Source organism: Hippichthys cyanospilos, chromosome 20 (assembly GCF_059441005.1).
Source record: "Hippichthys cyanospilos isolate Australia breed blue-spotted pipefish chromosome 20, RoL_Hcya_1.0, whole genome shotgun sequence".
NCBI classification, from domain to species: domain Eukaryota; kingdom Metazoa; phylum Chordata; class Actinopteri; order Syngnathiformes; family Syngnathidae; genus Hippichthys; species Hippichthys cyanospilos.
Genome location: NC_142388.1, coordinates 10229930 through 10246898, shown reverse-complemented (window position 1 = coordinate 10246898; position 16969 = coordinate 10229930). Strand labels below are relative to the sequence as shown.

The 16969-nt window shown below is 42.5% G+C and overlaps 3 protein-coding genes across 4 annotated transcripts in view; 2 read left to right on the top strand and 1 right to left on the bottom strand.

The window, feature by feature from the left end:
- Positions 1–64: 64 nt before the first annotated feature.
- Positions 65–9989, top strand: angel2 (angel homolog 2 (Drosophila)). Of its 2 annotated transcripts, none has more exons than XM_088403723.1 (9): positions 65–301; positions 1401–1783; positions 5964–6199; positions 6272–6341; positions 6882–7300; positions 7967–8099; positions 8180–8267; positions 9217–9350; positions 9410–9989. In XM_088403723.1, the coding sequence occupies exons 2-9, from the start codon at positions 1408–1410 to the stop codon at positions 9568–9570; spliced, it is 1617 nt and encodes a 538-aa protein (XP_088259849.1). In that variant the 5' UTR covers positions 65–301; positions 1401–1407; the 3' UTR covers positions 9571–9989. The 2 variants fall into 2 exon arrangements, with proteins under 2 accessions (XP_088259849.1, XP_088259848.1); XM_088403722.1 differs by lacking the exon at positions 65–301 and adding an exon at positions 832–982.
- LOC148407351 (general transcription factor II-I repeat domain-containing protein 2-like) lies at positions 1827–5957 on the top strand. Its single transcript, XM_088403724.1, has 2 exons — positions 1827–3894; positions 4138–5957. The coding sequence occupies exons 1-2, from the start codon at positions 3577–3579 to the stop codon at positions 5434–5436; spliced, it is 1617 nt and encodes a 538-aa protein (XP_088259850.1). The 5' UTR covers positions 1827–3576; the 3' UTR covers positions 5437–5957.
- A 1938-nt stretch (positions 9990–11927) lies between the features above and the next one.
- Positions 11928–16969, bottom strand: part of col12a1b (collagen, type XII, alpha 1b) — a 101742-nt gene continuing 96700 nt past the window's right edge. The window contains exons 68-75 of the mRNA XM_088403185.1: positions 16310–16363; positions 16168–16221; positions 16024–16095; positions 15909–15944; positions 15772–15838; positions 15456–15710; positions 15133–15303; positions 11928–12436 (exon numbers count right to left, since the gene is read on the bottom strand). Coding sequence (XP_088259311.1) covers positions 12330–12436; positions 15133–15303; positions 15456–15710; positions 15772–15838; positions 15909–15944; positions 16024–16095; positions 16168–16221; positions 16310–16363 — 816 coding nt within the window. The 3' untranslated portion in view covers positions 11928–12329. The remainder of the gene's footprint in view (positions 12437–15132; positions 15304–15455; positions 15711–15771; positions 15839–15908; positions 15945–16023; positions 16096–16167; positions 16222–16309; positions 16364–16969) is intronic.

Sequence of the window (16969 nt, the reverse complement as noted above, 5' to 3'; positions counted from 1 at the left end):
TTCCTTTTACGTCACTGTTTTGTTTCGTCATAAATGAAAAAAAAAAGGGGGGGAGGGCTGGTAAAAATGACAGAGAAATAAAGAGGCTCGTGCCAAGTGAACCGAGGCGCTTGCCATAGCGACAACCGGTCAAGGTCCCTTTGAAGGGGAGATAGGGCTTTCATGGAACTCCCTGCCAAAATCGATCGCGCCCGACATCGAGCTGATGTAGATCAAAAGCAACACGTGAACACGTCGCCGCAGACAGACATGTTGGTTTGTAACGGTGACGCTTGCTGCTAGTTGGCAGACCAACGTCCACGTAAGTCCCAACTTCCTGTTTTTACAAGACATTTTGAAACTTTGTTTTCCGTTCTATAGTTAGAAAACCGGGGGATTTCAACGTAATCTCGATTCTTATATTCAAACTAGAGCGTAACGTTGCCAGTGCTACGACTCAAAAATCGTGACATTGGAATTTAAAACTGAGAAAAATTGTTCCATAATATACACTTGCTTGTAGTCCATTTTACGGGCATTATACATTATTCCTAACAGACAGCGACTGAACATAAAACTACAAGTTCCAACAGCTGGTTAAACTAAGGGTGGAATTCTGGTGCTGTGTTCATAGTCATTTAGACTAAATTTATAAAATATTGTATCCCGAATGTAATATGAGTTATGTGGATAAAAGACACGTCGTGAAGTGCTATTAATAATTTATGGATTAAATAAAGTCAAATATTTCAACTATTAGTACTTTTGCGTTCAGATTTGAACAGAAAAAATAAAGAATACTGGATATTCCATAGCCCTAAACGCATCAGTAGATTCTGACGCCTGCTTCTTACGTCACCATGACGTCTAACGGCAGAGACAGTCGGTGTTTACTTCATTATCAGAACCTTCATATTTCATATCTGTAAAACAACTACTTGCAGTCATTTTTTGTAGTAATCAATTTTGTAACCGATAATGTCTCCTTCACAAACCGTCAAAAGTGAGTAGCGACTAGACAAGATGACGTTATGAACGTGATTGTGGTAACTTAAGAGTTGAACTGAATTTAATGTTAAAATGTCATTTTTTTCTGTTAATGATGTTTTTGTTGTTGTGCTTTTATAACAATCGAATGGAAAATATGAATTACAGGATGATTACAGGACGGTTTTACAATACTTCGGCTAGTTAGTGTTTCTCTTTTACAAAAGAGGAAAAAAAAAACTGAAGGTCGATTTGTTTGTTTAGAGGGCGGTATTATAACGTAATTATCATTGTCATGTGTCTTAATATATAAAAAAAAATGTCGAGTCTAAAAATAGTCAATCATTCAATACCCATTAAATGAATTAGTGTTTGTAGACATCTTGTGATGCATTTGTAGACATTGTGTTTTCTCCATTGTCTTCTTGTTCCAGCTTCGTCATGTTGCTCGGCCAGTTGAGCGGCGTTGGCGGCGGCCTCCTTCCCCAACGTCGCTCCGTCTGCCGGCTGGGCCTGGTCTGCTCCGCAAACGCTCTTACCTGGAGGACAAGTCCTCGTCGCTTGTCCGCCTCCGCCCGCCTCATGGACCACCATCCACCTTCCAAATGCAGGAAAAACGCGGACGGGAAGAGGACCTTAAAAGACGAGGACGCAGGCTCGGAATTCCTCTCGAGGGACAATGGTGGACCCGGGGAAATTTTAAGCAGCGAAAGGAGCAAGTCCAAAGATGCTCGGCTCAGAACCTTCTCCCAGGAAGCCGTCGGCGAGCCTCCTCCGCCCGGAACCGAATCGACACTCTATCAAGCGCCGATGCGAGGTGAGCTCATGTTTTATTCGATTTAGTTCACTCCAGGTGATTAATAGCAAAATGAAAGTATATTAAAAATGATAAAGTATCTTTTAAGAAGGGGGACTGGAGGATGTGTTCCAACTACAGAGGATCACACTCCTCAGCCTCCCCGGTAAAGTCTATTCAGAGGTGCTGGAGAGGAGGGTCCCTCTGGAAGTCGAACCTCGGATTCAGCAGGAGCAATGTGGTTTTGGTCCCAGCCGTGGAACGGTGGCCCAGCTCTACACCCTTGGCAGGATCCTTGACAGCGCGTGGGAGTTCGCCCATCCAGTCTACATGTGTTTTTTGGACTTGGAGAAGGCGTTCGACTGTGTCCCTCGCCGAGTTCTGTGGGGGGTACTTCGGGAGTACGGGGTACCGAACGCCCTGATACGGGCTGTTGGGTCCCCGTACCACCGATGTCAGAGTTTGGTTCGCATTGCCAGCAGTAAGTCGAATCCGTTTCCAGTGGGGGTTGGACTCCGCCGAGGCTGCCTTTTATCACCGATTCTGTTCAGTTCTTTCATGGACAGAATTTCTAGGTACAGCCGAAGCGTTGAGGTGGTCCGGTTTGGGAGTCTCTGCTATTTGCAGACCATGTGGTGCTGTTGTCTTCTTCAGACTGTGACCTCAAACACTCGCTGGAGCGGTTCGCAGCCGAGTGTGAATCTGCTGGGATGAAGATCAGCACCTTCAAATCTGAGACCATGGTCCTCAGTCGGAAAAGTCCTCCGGGTCGGGGAAGATGTCTTGCCCCAAGTGGAGGATTTCAAGTTTCTTGGGGTCTTTTTCACGATTGAGGGTAGGATGGAACGTGAGATCGGCGGGCGGATCGACAGCGCCTGCTGTAATGCGGACTCTGTACCGGTCCGTCATGGTGAAGAGAGAGCTGAACCGAAGGGCAAAGCTCTCTATTTACCGGTCGATCTACATTCCTGCACTCACCTATGGTCACGAACTGTGGGTTGTGACCGAAAGAACGAGATGAGTTTCCTCCGCAGGGTGTCCGGGCTCTCCCTTAGAGATAGATTGAGAAGCTCGGTCATCCGGGAGGGGCTCGGCGTCGAGCCGCTGCTCCTCCGCGTTGAAGGAGCCAGTTGAGTTGGTTCGGGCATCTGGTTAGGATGCCTCCCTGGTGAGGTTTTCCGGGCGTGTCCCACTGGGAGGAGGCCCCGGGGATGACGCAGGACACTCTGGATGGACTATGTCTCTCGGCTGGCCTGGAATGTCTGGGGAACCCCCCAGCGGAGCTGGATGAAGTGATTCCCCCAGAATCTGACCCCGGATAAATGGAAGGAAATGGATGGGTGGATAGTAATGTTGATATTTTATCTTTAATAGTGAGGTTGTTCTTGGACAATGTTACAAAAGAATAATACATTTGAAGTTTTTGTTTTAAAGTTATATAAATATATACCATGATTTTGTTGGTCTGACCCTCTTGGGAATAGATTTTCCTCCATGCAGCCCGCTAACTTAAACGAGTTTGACACCCCTGATCTAGAGTCTAGACCAGGGGTGCCCAATACGTCGATCGCGATCTACCGGTCGATCGCGAAGGTACTGTGGGTCGATCGCATGGCATTAAAACGTAGACGTCAGCCTATGATCCGTCTTCACTCTGAAATTTGTTACTTTATTGGCATATGGGGGGGAGGTCGGTCTGACCAATCTGACCTTTTCTGACAGAGGGGTCACTGCACATGCGCACATAACGGCGCGTTCTCGCAAGCTAGTGAGTTAGCCTCTAATTTATTTATTCTAAACGTAAGGATATAAAAATGAGTGAGGGAGCTGGACCAAGTAAAAAGCCAAAAACGTACCATTTCCATACGGAATGGGAGGTGGACTTTTTCTTCACTATGTCATTTTCAAAGTGCGTTTGCCTCATCTGCCAGTCTGTCATCGCTATACCGAAAAAGGGAAATGTGGAGCGGCATTTTCGGACTGTTCATAAAAACTACGATACTGACTTCCCTCCGAAAAGCGAGCTGAGAAGGAGAAAGGTGAAAGAACTAAAATCCCAGTTGTCTGGACAGCAGTCATTTTTCTCACAGCTAACTTCAAAAGCAAAGGCAGCCACCGAAGCTTCGTTTCGGGTGAGTCACTTAATCGTTAAGAACAAGAAATCCTTCCAAGACGGAGAAATGGTAAAAGAGGCATTTGTTGAAGCAGCTGACTCGCTGTTCAAAGACTTTAAAAACAAAACTGAAATACTATCTTCGATAAGAGCTCTCCAGCTATCAAGAACTACAGTTACACGACGCAGTGAAGCCATGGCTAAGGATTTGACTAAGCAACTTTGGAAGGACATCACAGATTGCGAGTGTTTCTCTCTGCAGTTGGACGAGTCTACAGACGTGAGTGACACAGCCCAGTTGTGCATTTTTATTCGGATGGTGTTTACTGATATGAGCACAAGAGAGGAGCTGTTAACAATCCTGCCCATGAAAGAACACACGCGAGGAGAAGACATATTTCAGTCTTTTAAAAACTTTATTGAGAAAACCCAGCTCCCAGTGTACAAAATGGTGTCCATCACCACGGATGGAGCGCCTGCGATGGTTGGCCGCTCGAATGGGTTTATTGCCAAGCGCAGGGAGGACGATGCTTTCCCAGACTTCCTTAATTACCACTGCATAGTACACCAACAAGCGTTATGCGCAAAAATGCTCAACATGAAAGAAATAATGGATGTGACAACGAAGATCGCCTGTTCTATTCGCGCCAGATCTCTTCAAAGACGTCTATTCCGTGCACATCTGGATAACGCTGATGGTGACCACTCTGAGTTATTGCTGCACACTGATGTCAGGTGGCTTAGTCGAGGGAAATTCCTGCAAAGATTTCGAGACCTCTGTCCGGAGATTAAGGTTTTTTTCTGTGAAGCTAAACATGCAGAATATAACCAACTAAGTGACGACCAGTGGCTGCTGGACTTGGCATTTTTAACCGATCTGACCAACATGTTGAATGACCTTAATCTGGAGCTGCAAGGAAAAGACAAAACTGTGATCAATATGATAAGCTCAGTTAATGCTTTCAAACGAAAAATGCAACATCTCTCCTCAAAGCTCCAGCACCAGAATTTGGCAAACTTCCAGAACCTCACATCAGAGCTGGAGATGCAGGGGAAGTCATGTGTGCAATTTGACAGTGTACGCTACACAAAACAGATTGACAATTGCTTATCAGAGTTTGACAAACGTTTTCAAGACTTTGCTTTACTTGAGCCTGTTGCTACATTCATGTGCTACCCTTTTCGGGAAGATGCTGAGGTTGTTTCACTTGCATCAAAAATTGCAACACTGTTTCACCTGAACTCATCTGGAGTGGAGGATGAGATTTTGACACTACAAGCCGACATTGAGCTGAAGTCCAGAGCTCATGGACAATTTTGGAACTTACTCACAGAGGAAAAGTACCCCAACATGAGAAAATGTGCAACCTCCTTGACTGCATTATTCGGCTCCACTTATTTATGTGAGTCAGCCTTTTCCCACATGAAGATCATTAAGTCCAAGTACCGTTCCACCATGACTGATGATCATTTGGAAGTGTGCTTGAGGCTGGCTGTCAGCAGCTACTGTCCGGACTATACATCCCTGGCTGATTCCATTCAGTGCAAGTCATCAGAGTAAGGTAATGAAAAAAAAATGCACAGAGTTGTATTGAGCAATATGGATTCATGTAGTTATGCAAGGTACACCAACATATATGGTTCATATAAAGAATTCTCAATATTTTTATAAATAAATATATGTTTTGCAAATTTATAGTAGGTAGATCATTTTGACTTGGTCATTTTTATAAGTAGCTCGCATGCTGGAAAAGTGTGTGCACCCCTGATCTAGACAGTCTTTTAATGTAATCGGAAGATGTTTTTCCCATTCCCAAATCATCTTTATTCTACATTTTTGATTGAAATGTTCGACTGATTTATCTGTTTTGTTGGCGTTCCCTTTAGTGCAGCTCCATCTAGTGGATGCATAACGCAACCTGCTGTAGCTGTAGCTTATATACTCTTATAATGTCTTATAATGCGGTGCACCTTCTATATGAAATCGGTTTTAAAATAGGCCATTCACTGAATGTATAAATAGTAAAGTAATTGTTCTGCCAAGATTTTTTTTTGTAAGTCAAGTTTGTGCTTTGTTTACCAATAAAGGTTGGAAGTCGCTGCTGGCCAGACGCTGGGAGGCGTCGCCGGCCTGCGACGCACCGTGGGCGCGGCGGCGCTGGGGCGGCCCAACCTTGGACTTTTCGGTGATGTCGTACAACATCCTGTCGCAGGAGCTGCTGCGGGCCAACTCCTACTTGTACCCGCACTGCTCCCCCGCCGCCCTGGGCTGGCCTCACCGTCTGCGCAACCTGCTGGCAGAGCTGCGCCATTACGACGCCGACGTAAGCGCGCCGCGCCCGACATCCTCCGTGTTCTACTTGGCGGCGTGTGACCTTTGACCTATCTCCCGTCAGGTGCTCTGTCTACAGGAGGTTCAAGAGGACCACTTTGAAAACCAGATCAGGCCTGTGCTACACGCGCAAGGTAAAATGACAGAAAATGAGAGAAAAAGGATTTGAGTTTTGAAAGACATTTTCAAGGGAAATATGGAGGAAATGTTTTGGTATTTTAATATCAGATGTAATAAATATCCTAGAGAGTAACAACATAGATAATTTATATAATAAATAATATTAAAAAATAAGTTAAACAATGATAAATAATATAGTAAATAATAAAGAAAATAAATAATACATATAGTGAATAAGTAGTAAACATTGATAAATAATATAGTAAATAATATGGAAAATATATGTATAACAGTGATAAATAATATAGTAAACAATAAAGAAAATAAATAATACGTATAGTAAATAAGTAGTAAACATGAATAAACAATAGGGTAAATAATATATAAAATAAATATTTAGTAAACATTGATAAATAATATAGCAAATAATATGGAAAATATACGTATGAATAAATAATACAGTAAATATAGAAAGTAAAAATTGCTTGTACTAAATGAGTTACGGTAAGCGGGCAAAAAGAATTTTGATTTGCGAGCGGCGTTTGTGTTTGAAGGTTACGAGTGTGTATACAAGAAGCGCACGGGGGAGAAACCGGACGGCTGCGTCGTGGCCTTCAAGACCTCGCGCCTGTCTCTGCTCTCGTCCAATCCCGTGGAGTTCTTCCGGCCGGGCGACACCCTCCTGGACCGCGACAACGTGGGACTGGTGGTGCTGCTGCGGCCGAGGGGCGGCGCAGACGCCGACGCCGTGTGCGTGGCCAACACGCACCTGCTGTACAACCCGCGGCGGGGCGACGTCAAGCTGGCCCAGCTGGCCATCCTATTGGCCGAGATCGGGCGCGCCGCCCGCCTCCCGGACGGCTCCGCCCGCCCGGTGCTTCTGTGCGGCGACTTCAACGCCACGCCGTGGAGTCCGCTCTTTGCCTTCCTGACGGGCGGGCGCCTGGACTACCGCCACCTTCCCATCGGCACGGTCAGAACAAGCCTGGAAATGAATGACATTTTTTTCTCCTCAATGACATTGACTTGTTCTTTTAAAAGATGAAAAGCTCTTAAATTTATTGCTGAAATTAGTAGTGCGTCACAATTTTTGGGGGGAATTAATTTTCCTCGGGAAGCCTGACTTCTTTTTATTCAAACTTTTTTTTTTTACCTACAGGTATTTTTTTTAACGATCACATAATACAGGCCTTTTCAAAAACATTTTTAAAATTTTTATTTTTACTAAAAAGTACTTTTATGGGTACGAGTACAAAAAAATATATATAACGCTTAAAAAATAAATCAAAAAATAGGTTTTAAAATTAAAAAAATCATAATTCAAAACATCATTTGATTAAAATATTTTTTAAATTATCCTTTAAATAAACTGTCAAGTGTCATTTATGAGGGGTTTAAAAACCAGAATTTTATAGAATTTTTTTTTATACTGTAAATAACAGTATACACATCCCAGTTTTTCTTCAAACTCTTTTTTTTTTTTTTTTAAATATTAAAGTATTTTTTAATCCTTGGAAAAGAATACACTGCATCTAACAAAATGTTATGTTAGGAAAAGGTTTCCTATCCGAAAGAAGTTGTCCATTTGCGAAAAGGATGCAGATGGATGCTATTGCGTTTTTCCATTTTGGGCGCGCAGGTTTCGGGTCAGGAATATGCTTCTCGGGGCCAGCGGCTCTTGGAGAACCCCATCTGGTCTCCCGCTTTGGGGATCAACCAGCGCTGCCAGTACGAGAGCACCTGCGCTTCTTCCGCGTCAGGCTCCGCCCACGGTGGGTTGGCCCCGCCCGGCGCCGCTCACCCATCCCCCAAAAAGGCTCACGCCCGATTCTTTTTTTTCGTTCCCGCGCAGACGAGCCGGAAATCTCCCGGCTGAAGGTGGACGACGTCGCCCGAGGAGAGGTCGCCCAAAGAGCGCTCGCCGACAAGACTTGGAAAAGGTTTTTACGCATTCATTATCTTCGACATTTTTTGCCAGATTGAAGCTAATAATTCTTTGGCATTATCGTAACACTTGACGAAAAATCCAAACTTTTTTAAAAAGTTTTAAAGGGTTTCAAAACGAATGTTAAATTTAGACTCGCAGTTTTTCAGATCAAAAAATCCTTGCCAAAAATCAACAGGGAAAGTCATACGTACCTCCATAGAAAATGTTCAATATTTTCTCTTTTAACAAGTGATGTAAACATTTTAAGAGAAAACAAACAAAAATCACTAAGTTATCTAAAAAATAATAGTTTTTATGTTATATGCTTTATATTATGTATATGTTTTATGCTGAAGTTTGGGGACTTTAAAAATAGTTGCATAATTAAAAGAAAGTTTTAGGTTTCTCTCTCTCTCTCTCTCTCTCTCTCTCTCTCTATATATATATATATATATATATATATATATATATATATATATATATATATATATATATAAAATTAAAAACATTAGTATTGTCTTGCATCTAGTAATATATGAATGTAACTTATTTCAGAAATATATATTTGTTATTTAAAGTATGATTAATTTTTTGTGGAAGTATAGTATGGATTTTTTTTATAATATGAATTCTTTACACAGTTTCAACAGTTAGAAATGAATTTAATAGGACACAAGATTATTTCTGGAAAAGGAATTTTTTTTTCGAAAAATATTGAGAGTTTATTTTATTTGTTTTAAAAAATAGGCAACCCTCCTTTAAAAACATTGGGGAGGGGGCTTCACGTAAGTATCACTAGTTGTATTTATATTATTATGTATATACACTATATATACTGTATATATATATATATATATATATGTTAGTAAATGTATATATAAATTTGTAAAAAAAATATAAATTGGTACACATTTTAATACAAATACTGAGAGAAAAGCTGTCCATTTGCCCTTTGCTCTCAGCTGGCACCTGGAGCACGGCGTGCGGCTGCGCTCGTGCTACGGGCGTCGCCTGGCGCCGGACGGGCGGCCGGCCGTCACCACGTGCCACTCGCGCTGCGCTATGATGGTGGACTACATCCTGTACACGCCCTGCGGTAAGTCGCCCCGCCCACCCCCCCCAGCACCTTTCTCACGGGGCGTCTCCTTCCTTTAGACCAGGCGGACGGCGGGCGGGGCCTGCAGCTGCTGGGCCGGCTGGCGCTGGTGGGCCGGCCCGAGTTGGAGCAAGTAGACGGCCTGCCCAACGAGCGCCACTCGTCGGACCACCTGCCGCTGCTGGCGCGCTTCCGATGGATCCTCGGACAAGGCTCCTGACAAAGGACTCCGTCCAGGTTTTTTCTTCCTATTTTTTTTATTTATCAATAGCACTTTTTGTTTTTTAACATCCCTAGATGTTTTTTAATTTTTTTTATTTTTTTGGGGACATGATGACGGATTACCTCTACCAGGGAAAGTATTGTTTGTGAGCATGATGGCACATTTTACCAGTCGTTTGTCAAACAAGAATGTTTAAAGGAAGAGAAAACATTGAATCCCGGGGTGGAAATTCAAACTCCGGAATGGAATTTTCCTTTCTGGACTTGGATTTGCCACCTCTGATGAAATCAATGTTTTGATCTTATTCCATGTTTTGACGTCAAGCATCCGCGTTTGGATCTAATCACGCTCACACTTTCATATTGGCCTCAATACATTCATATTAAAACGTTTCATTAAAACTTTTATCTCAAATATTTTATTTTTCTCTCATTGTGTCTTCCCTTGAATTTTTTTTTTTTTTTTAAAAGGCCCATGTATAGTAAAGCTTTTATTTTTGTAAAAAAAAAAAAAAAAAAAAGACCATGTATCGTAAGTATTTTTGAAAAACAAAACAAAACAAAAAAAAAAAGATCCAAGTAAGGCTTTTTTTTTCCTGCAAAAAATAACCACATAGTAAGGCTTTTTCCCCCCCAAAACGACCTGGTATATTTTTCTCGCAAAAAACAACCATGTATAGTATAGTTAGTTGTTGTACATGTGTGTATTGTACCATGTAGAGTAAGGTTTTTTTTTTTTTTTTCATAAAAAAATGACCATTGTAAGTTTTTTTTTTTTTCACAGAAAACGACCATGTATAGTAAGGCTTTTTTCCACAAAAAGGACCATGTATAGTAAGGCTATTTTCCATGAAAGTGCTTTTTTTTCTGGAAAAAAAAAATCAAAATGGTCATTTTTGCAACAAAAAAAAAAAGCCTTACTATACATGGTCGTTTTTTGTGGGGAAAAAAGTCTTACATCGTAGTCATTGTCATTTGTGCAATTTGCATGCATTTTTGTACACGGCTGTTTATGGAAAAAAAGCCTTACTATAAATGGTCCTTTTTTGTGAAAAAAAAAAAAGCCTTACTATACATGGTCATTTTTTTCGGAAAATTAAAAGCCTTATTATACAAGGTTGTTTTTTTACACACAAAAATCCTTACTAAACGTGGTCATTTATTATGGAAAAAAGCCTCACTATTTATACACGGACGTTTGTTTTGTTGTTTTTAAAAGGCTTAATATAGGTGGTCGTTGTCTGTAAAAAAACAAAAACAGACTTATTATACATGTTCGTTCTTCGCGGAGAAAAAGCCTTCCTATACGTGGTTATTTTTTATGGAAAAAAAAGCCTTACATGGTAATTAGTACATGGCAAAAAAATAAAACGCCTTACTACACATTTTTTTTTAAGCAAAAAGCTCCTTTTTTGTGAGAAAAAAGCCTTACTTTACATTGTCGTTTATTTGTACACAAAAAACCTTTATACATGGTCATTTTTTGTGAAAAAAAAGTCTTATTATGCATGGTTTTTTTGTGGCAAAAAAAAGCCCAACATGGTCGTTGTTTGCCGAAAAATAAAAGCCTTATCATACATGGTCCCTTTTTTCCATTAAAAAAGCCTTACTATACGTGGCCATTTATTATGGTAAAAAGTCTTACTATAGTTGGCTGAGGTTTGTAAAAAAGAATAAAAGCCTTATTATACATGTTCGTTTTTTGCGGGAAAAAGAAGCCTTACTATACATGGTTCGTTTTTGAAGAAAAAGCTGGTCTTTTTTATTTTTGTGAAAAGTAGTCTTTTTTTAATTGAAAAGTAATTTTTTTTCAGACAAAAAGCCGTATGATATATAGTTCTTTCTTTTGAGAAAAAAAGCCTTACTATACATTGTCGTTTATTTGTACACAAAAAACCTTATTATACATGGTCATTTTTTCGTGAAAAAAGTCTTATTATGCATGTTTTTTTGGGCAAAAAAAGCCTTACTATGCATTGGGCTTACTCTACATGGCTGTTTTTTGTGAAAAAATGCCTTTACTATACATGGTAGTTTTTTTTTGCGAGAAAAAAAACCTTACTATACATGGTTGTTGTTTGTGGAACAAAACCTAATTATAGAACCATTTTTTGGAGAAAAAAAAATCGTTTTTTGCGAAAAAAAAAGTCTTACTATACATACTATACAAAAAAGTCAAACTATACTATATTTGTGTAATACATAATGTTTTTTTTTGGCTCAAATGAGTCTTAAATTAAGGCTATAATTGCAAATAAAGGACTCAAACTATTGTCAGTGTTCCAAAAAAATTTCAAGTGAGGATTAAGGTTTAAAGAGTTCAGGTGTCAAAGTAATGGAGAACCACACAGCGGGTGTTTTTTTTTTTTCGTGTGTTTTTCTGTGTTTTATTGAAAAAAAAAAAGCTTTTTTCTTTCCATGTGTGAGAAATAAATAAGTTGTCTTTTGGATTGACAATCTGAAACAAAATGAACATCAAAGACATGCAAATGAGGGGGCTGACTACATGAGCTCGACAGGAAGTAAGTGGCTAATATGGAGCGCTGATAAATAGTTGCTAGCATAAGTTAGCAAAAGAGCTATAGCTGCTGCTGCACGCTGCAACCGATACAAAAACAAAGCAAATATGTTACAATTGTCGGCACACGCAAACGCACACACGCACCACGGACAAGCGCACGCACACACACGCAAAGAAAACGGTCGCCCTGGCAACAAAGACGAGAAGACGACGAAGACCATGGCGGGCGTCTAGGATCACGCTGCGACGGCTAGCGAGCGCTTCCGACGTCGCCTCTCAGCCGATTGGTCCTCATCGGGGGGCGGGGCCTCGGGCTGGCGCTCGGGCGCCGTCGGGAAGCGGCCTGCTCACAGAGCATTTCCTGTTGTGGGCGTTGTCATGGCAACCGATTCGCGACTTCCTGTTTGAGGCGGGGCGTTAGTAGGCGGGCGGGGCCGTTTGGGCCAGGGGGCGGAGTCGGCGCAGAAGGCGTGTTAGTCAACATTCGTTCAGCATTTTGCACCGTGTTGGCTTTTTCTTCGGATTTTTTTTTGTAGGGGGGGGGGGGGGGGTCACATCATGTCCTACATGCACAAAAAATCATCATCTTGTTGTTCCATCTGAACTCCAACATTTTGGGGGATTGTTCATGGCTATCGACGTCAAAGATCCTTTTTGAACTGGCTTAGGGTTTCAAATGAGGGATTTTAACGATGGTTATGGTTTCAATTTAGGGTTTTAAAGTAAGGTGAGTGCTTCAAAGTAGCACGTGGTTAGGGTTTCATGTAGGGTTTTAAAATAGGTTTAGGGCTTCAATATTAGCGTTTTCAAATAAGGTTAGTGTTTCAAAGTTGGGATTTGAATTAGGGTTAGGATTTCATGGTAGGGTTTTGAAATCAGGGTAGGGTTTTTAACTATAATAGCATTTCAAAGTGGGGTTTTAAACTACAGTTAATCTTTCAAGGTATGGTTTTAAACTAGTTAGGGTTTCAAATTAAACCAAGGTTATGGCTTCAATATTAGGGTTTCAAACTAAGAATAGACAACAGGATTAGGATTTGAAAGTAGGGTTTTTAACTGGGTTTGGGTTTCAATTAAGGCAGCAATTCTCTCCTCCACTAAAAAGCCGTTCGGTCCTTCCAGCTTTTTATCCAATACTACTAAAATGTTTGGAACCCTTCAAAAGCATCCCAAAAGTTCAAAAAGGGAAATTTGGACGTCTATAGTCCTCAATGGTGGTGAATGAGTTATGTTGAGTCCCTTTTTTTTTTAATGTGTGAAGGACTGGAAAGGTCGGAGTTTAGCGTTGGGGGGCCTAGGTCAAAACTAATAAAGACGGCAATGCGCATGTAGGACGTGAAGGCATCAGCAAATTCTGGATTGGGAATCCAGAACGGGTTTTTGTTTTTGTTGGCATGGGCAAGCAGCAGTTTGAAGGTTGCTAGGCAACAAAGCATCAAGAGTTCACTTCCACGTTGTTAGTAGGTTGCGCTCGCCGGCCGGCGTCGTCGTCATGCTCCTCGTCGTCGTCAAGATGCAAAATGGCCGCCGCCGCCGCCGCCATGGATGTTTGTTGTTGGTTAGTTCCCGTTTGTTGTTTGTTGTTGTTGGTGCAGCAAAGTTTGTTAGCGCTTCCCGTTGGGGAAGTCATGAAAGCGGCAAAGAAAAACTACGCGGAACCTGCAAGGAGCAGCACAGCACACGCCGTCAGGGAACACGCATGCGCAATTCACCTTTCCACCCACAAAATTTAAAGCTAGCATGACGAATTTGTCACGCGTGTAGCATGCTTACGAAATGTTACCACGTGATTTTGCTAGTTTGATTTTGTCGTTTGCTGCTTGATTAGACTTTGTAGCGTTTACATATACATACGATTCAAGCATGGCTAACATGTTTTTCGCACGTCTTTAGCATGTTAGTACCAAGTTTGCATGGTGAGTTGACTCATGTTGGTAGCATGAACATAGCAGGTTTGTAGCATTTACATGCACATTTATGCATGACTGATTGGATATTAGCATGTCTTTAGCGTGTTGGTCGCATGATAGCAAATTTGCATGGTGTTGAATCATGTTAGTAGCGTGTAGCATTTACATCTACATTAATGATTATAACATGATCATATGACATTAGCATGTTAGAGTATAGCTGTAGTATGGTTGCGGTGTTTATATACCATACTTGAAAATTATTTGAAGATGACTTTAGCTTGTTAGCAGCAGGACGGTAGCGAGTTTGTGGCTTGATCATAACAGGCTTGCAGCTTTTACTTTTACATACATTATTGAAGCATGATTATGAGATGATCATATTATGACATTAACATGTTAGTGGCATTCACATACCGTATTTGAACATGATTAGCGTATGTCTTTAGCGTGTTAGCGGCGTGTTGGTAACATACATTTAAGCATGATTATAACATGATCGTGTCTTTAGCATGTTAGTAGCATGATTTAGCAAGTTTGTACGATGCAGTTGTATCACGTTGGTTCCTTGATCCATAGCATGTTTGTAGCCTTTACTTTTACATACAGTATTGAGCCACGACTTTGTCTTTAGCATGTTAGTAGCATGATGGTAGAGTGTTTGAAGGTTTGTTTTTGGTATTTTCATGCATATTCTGTGTTTAAACCTGATTATAAGATGATGATCGTATGTCTTTAGCATATTAGTAGCATGATGGTGGCGTGGGGTTAGCGTGTTTGTCAAACATTTTGAGGATGTTTATAGCATTAATGCAAAAAGTTTATATGACCAGAGTGTGATGTTAGCATGTTTATAGCATGATGGTAGCAGGAAAGTATTGTTACGTTTGTATCTGGAAGTGTGACTAACATGAAATGAGCATGTTTGTAGCGTGATGGGAGATGTTTATAGAACCTTAATGGCATTATCACAGCAAGTGTGCAGCATGATCATAAGCATGATGATTTAGGTCATGCAAGTGGATAAATGTAACATGCGTTCCACAGAGTCGGCTTTACATACTACGCTAACAGGATGGTTTTCGTAGTCCTGGTCATGAACAGGAAGTGACATCGCCGGGCTACTTACCCGCGTATCCTTGACCGTTGTAGGGAATTCCCGCGCACTGGGTGGAGTCGCAGTAGCCGGACGGCCCGGGGGGACCGCGCGCCCCGGCGTAACCGGGACGACCGGGAGGGCCGCGAGGTCCCGTGGAACCTGTCGGCCCCGGGGGCCCCGTCCTGCTCTCGCCTGGTGGGCCTGGCGGGAGAAAATGCATTTGTGTTTTACCGCGTCCCAAGTATGTCTTGTTTTGTCTCAAAATGTCACCCATTGTTTCCCATTATGAAACAAGGGGAGGGGGTATAATTCAACATTTCATCAGGAAGATAAAACGGCCCCAGAATTTTTACCTGGGGGTCCTCGAGGTCCTTTCTGTCCAACTCCCGCCACGCCTCGTTCGCCCTTCTCCCCGGCGGACCCCGTCTCCCCAGTCTGTCCCGGCAGTCCTGGGTTTCCGGGGAAACCGTTTCTTCCTGGCGGGCCCAGCTCACCGCGCGGTCCCGGCAAGCCAGGGGGTCCGGCGGGTCCCGGGGGGCCGGGGTTGTTGCTGCGGTGAATGCCGCTGGGGATCTGGTTCAGGAGACTGTTGACCCGGTTCATTTGGGCTGCGGAGGACAAACGTTGAGGGCGAGGGGACGAAACGACTATGAGAGACGTCCCACTCACCGTTGACGAGCTGCTCGCACACCTGCCTGGCGATGGAGCGCATCATGTTCTGAGGAGCAAAGTCTCCCTGAGGACAAGGAAGACAAATTGAGTCCCAAAGTCATCTTTCTAGGACGGGACGTCGAGTTCATACTCACGCGCTCTCCCTTGTCTCCTTTCGGTCCCACGGAACCCTGAAAGCATGCAAACAGAAATGGCTCAGTCCAAAGAATTTTGTCTCACTGTCGTCATCCTTCAGTTGACATCACTCACAGGAGCTCCGTTTGTACCCGTGTTCCCGGGTTTTCCTTCCAGACCCGGTGCTCCGGGAGCACCCGGGGGTCCCTGCGGGGAGAAATCGATCAGAGCCACATCCGAATGTTCCTCAAGACATAAATTTGTTCGATCCGGACTCACCATGGGCCCGGCGGGTCCTCGGGGTCCGGCCATGCCGTCCTTCCCTTGAGGGCCCTGAAGACAAGGAGACACACGAGGAACAAAGTCAGATGATGGCGCCAGGTTTGCCATTCGTCCCTCAGTCTTGCTGCTCGGAACTCACCCGCACTCCGGCGGCTCCGATGGGTCCCATGGGGCCGCGAGGTCCTGGTGAGCCCTGCGTGCACATGTACACATTCATGCATTAAGAAGAAACTGTGACACTGACCCCAAATTTGCCACGGAGGGCAAAAATCACCTCCCAAAAGTTTTAGGATTGACTATGAGCCACAAGGTGGCAGCAAAGCACAACATTTAGCATCTGAGTCGTTCTCAAATGGGGCTACCAAAAGGAAATGAATTAGATGTTAAATCAATGACTGGGATGAGAAAAAAAAAAAGTTGTTTTTTTTTTTAATTTGGAAGTGCATTGTTAGTGATGCAATAGTCTGGCACACGAGCCAAATATAAAACAACGTTAGAGAAAGCACTACAAATGTAATTCCAAATTTCAATAAATCAAACCGTGATGGACAAAGCACTGTATTAAATCCTTGTCTTTCTTTTCCATCCCAAATTGGTTCTTTGTCCTGGTTAGGGGGTACTTGGCTGAAAAAAAAAAAATCACATGGGGTATAACCATTGCAAAAAAAAAAAAAGCTGATTGGTTCCATGTCAAAAAAAGATGTTGCACAACGGATCTCAAATGAGTCCACCATAAATTTCCTGCTATAAGCCGCTACTTTTTTCTCATGCTTTGAACCCTGCAGTTCAGTGTGGCTTA

Bases quoted from the DNA above. Each gene is read 5' to 3' on its own strand.
- angel2 (XM_088403723.1), top strand. From the start codon at position 1,408: ATGTTGCTCGGCCAGTTGAGCGGCGTTGGCGGCGGCCTCCTTCCCCAA. The intron at 8,100-8,179 runs GTGGGTTGGCCC...GTTCCCGCGCAG, and splicing joins CGCGTCAGGCTCCGCCCACG to ACGAGCCGGAAATCTCCCGG. The intron at 8,268-9,216 runs GTTTTTACGCAT...CTTTGCTCTCAG, and splicing joins GCCGACAAGACTTGGAAAAG to CTGGCACCTGGAGCACGGCG.
- LOC148407351 (XM_088403724.1), top strand. From the start codon at position 3,577: ATGAGTGAGGGAGCTGGACCAAGTAAAAAGCCAAAAACGTACCATTTC. The intron at 3,895-4,137 runs GTGAGTCACTTA...TTCTCTCTGCAG, and splicing joins CCACCGAAGCTTCGTTTCGG to TTGGACGAGTCTACAGACGT.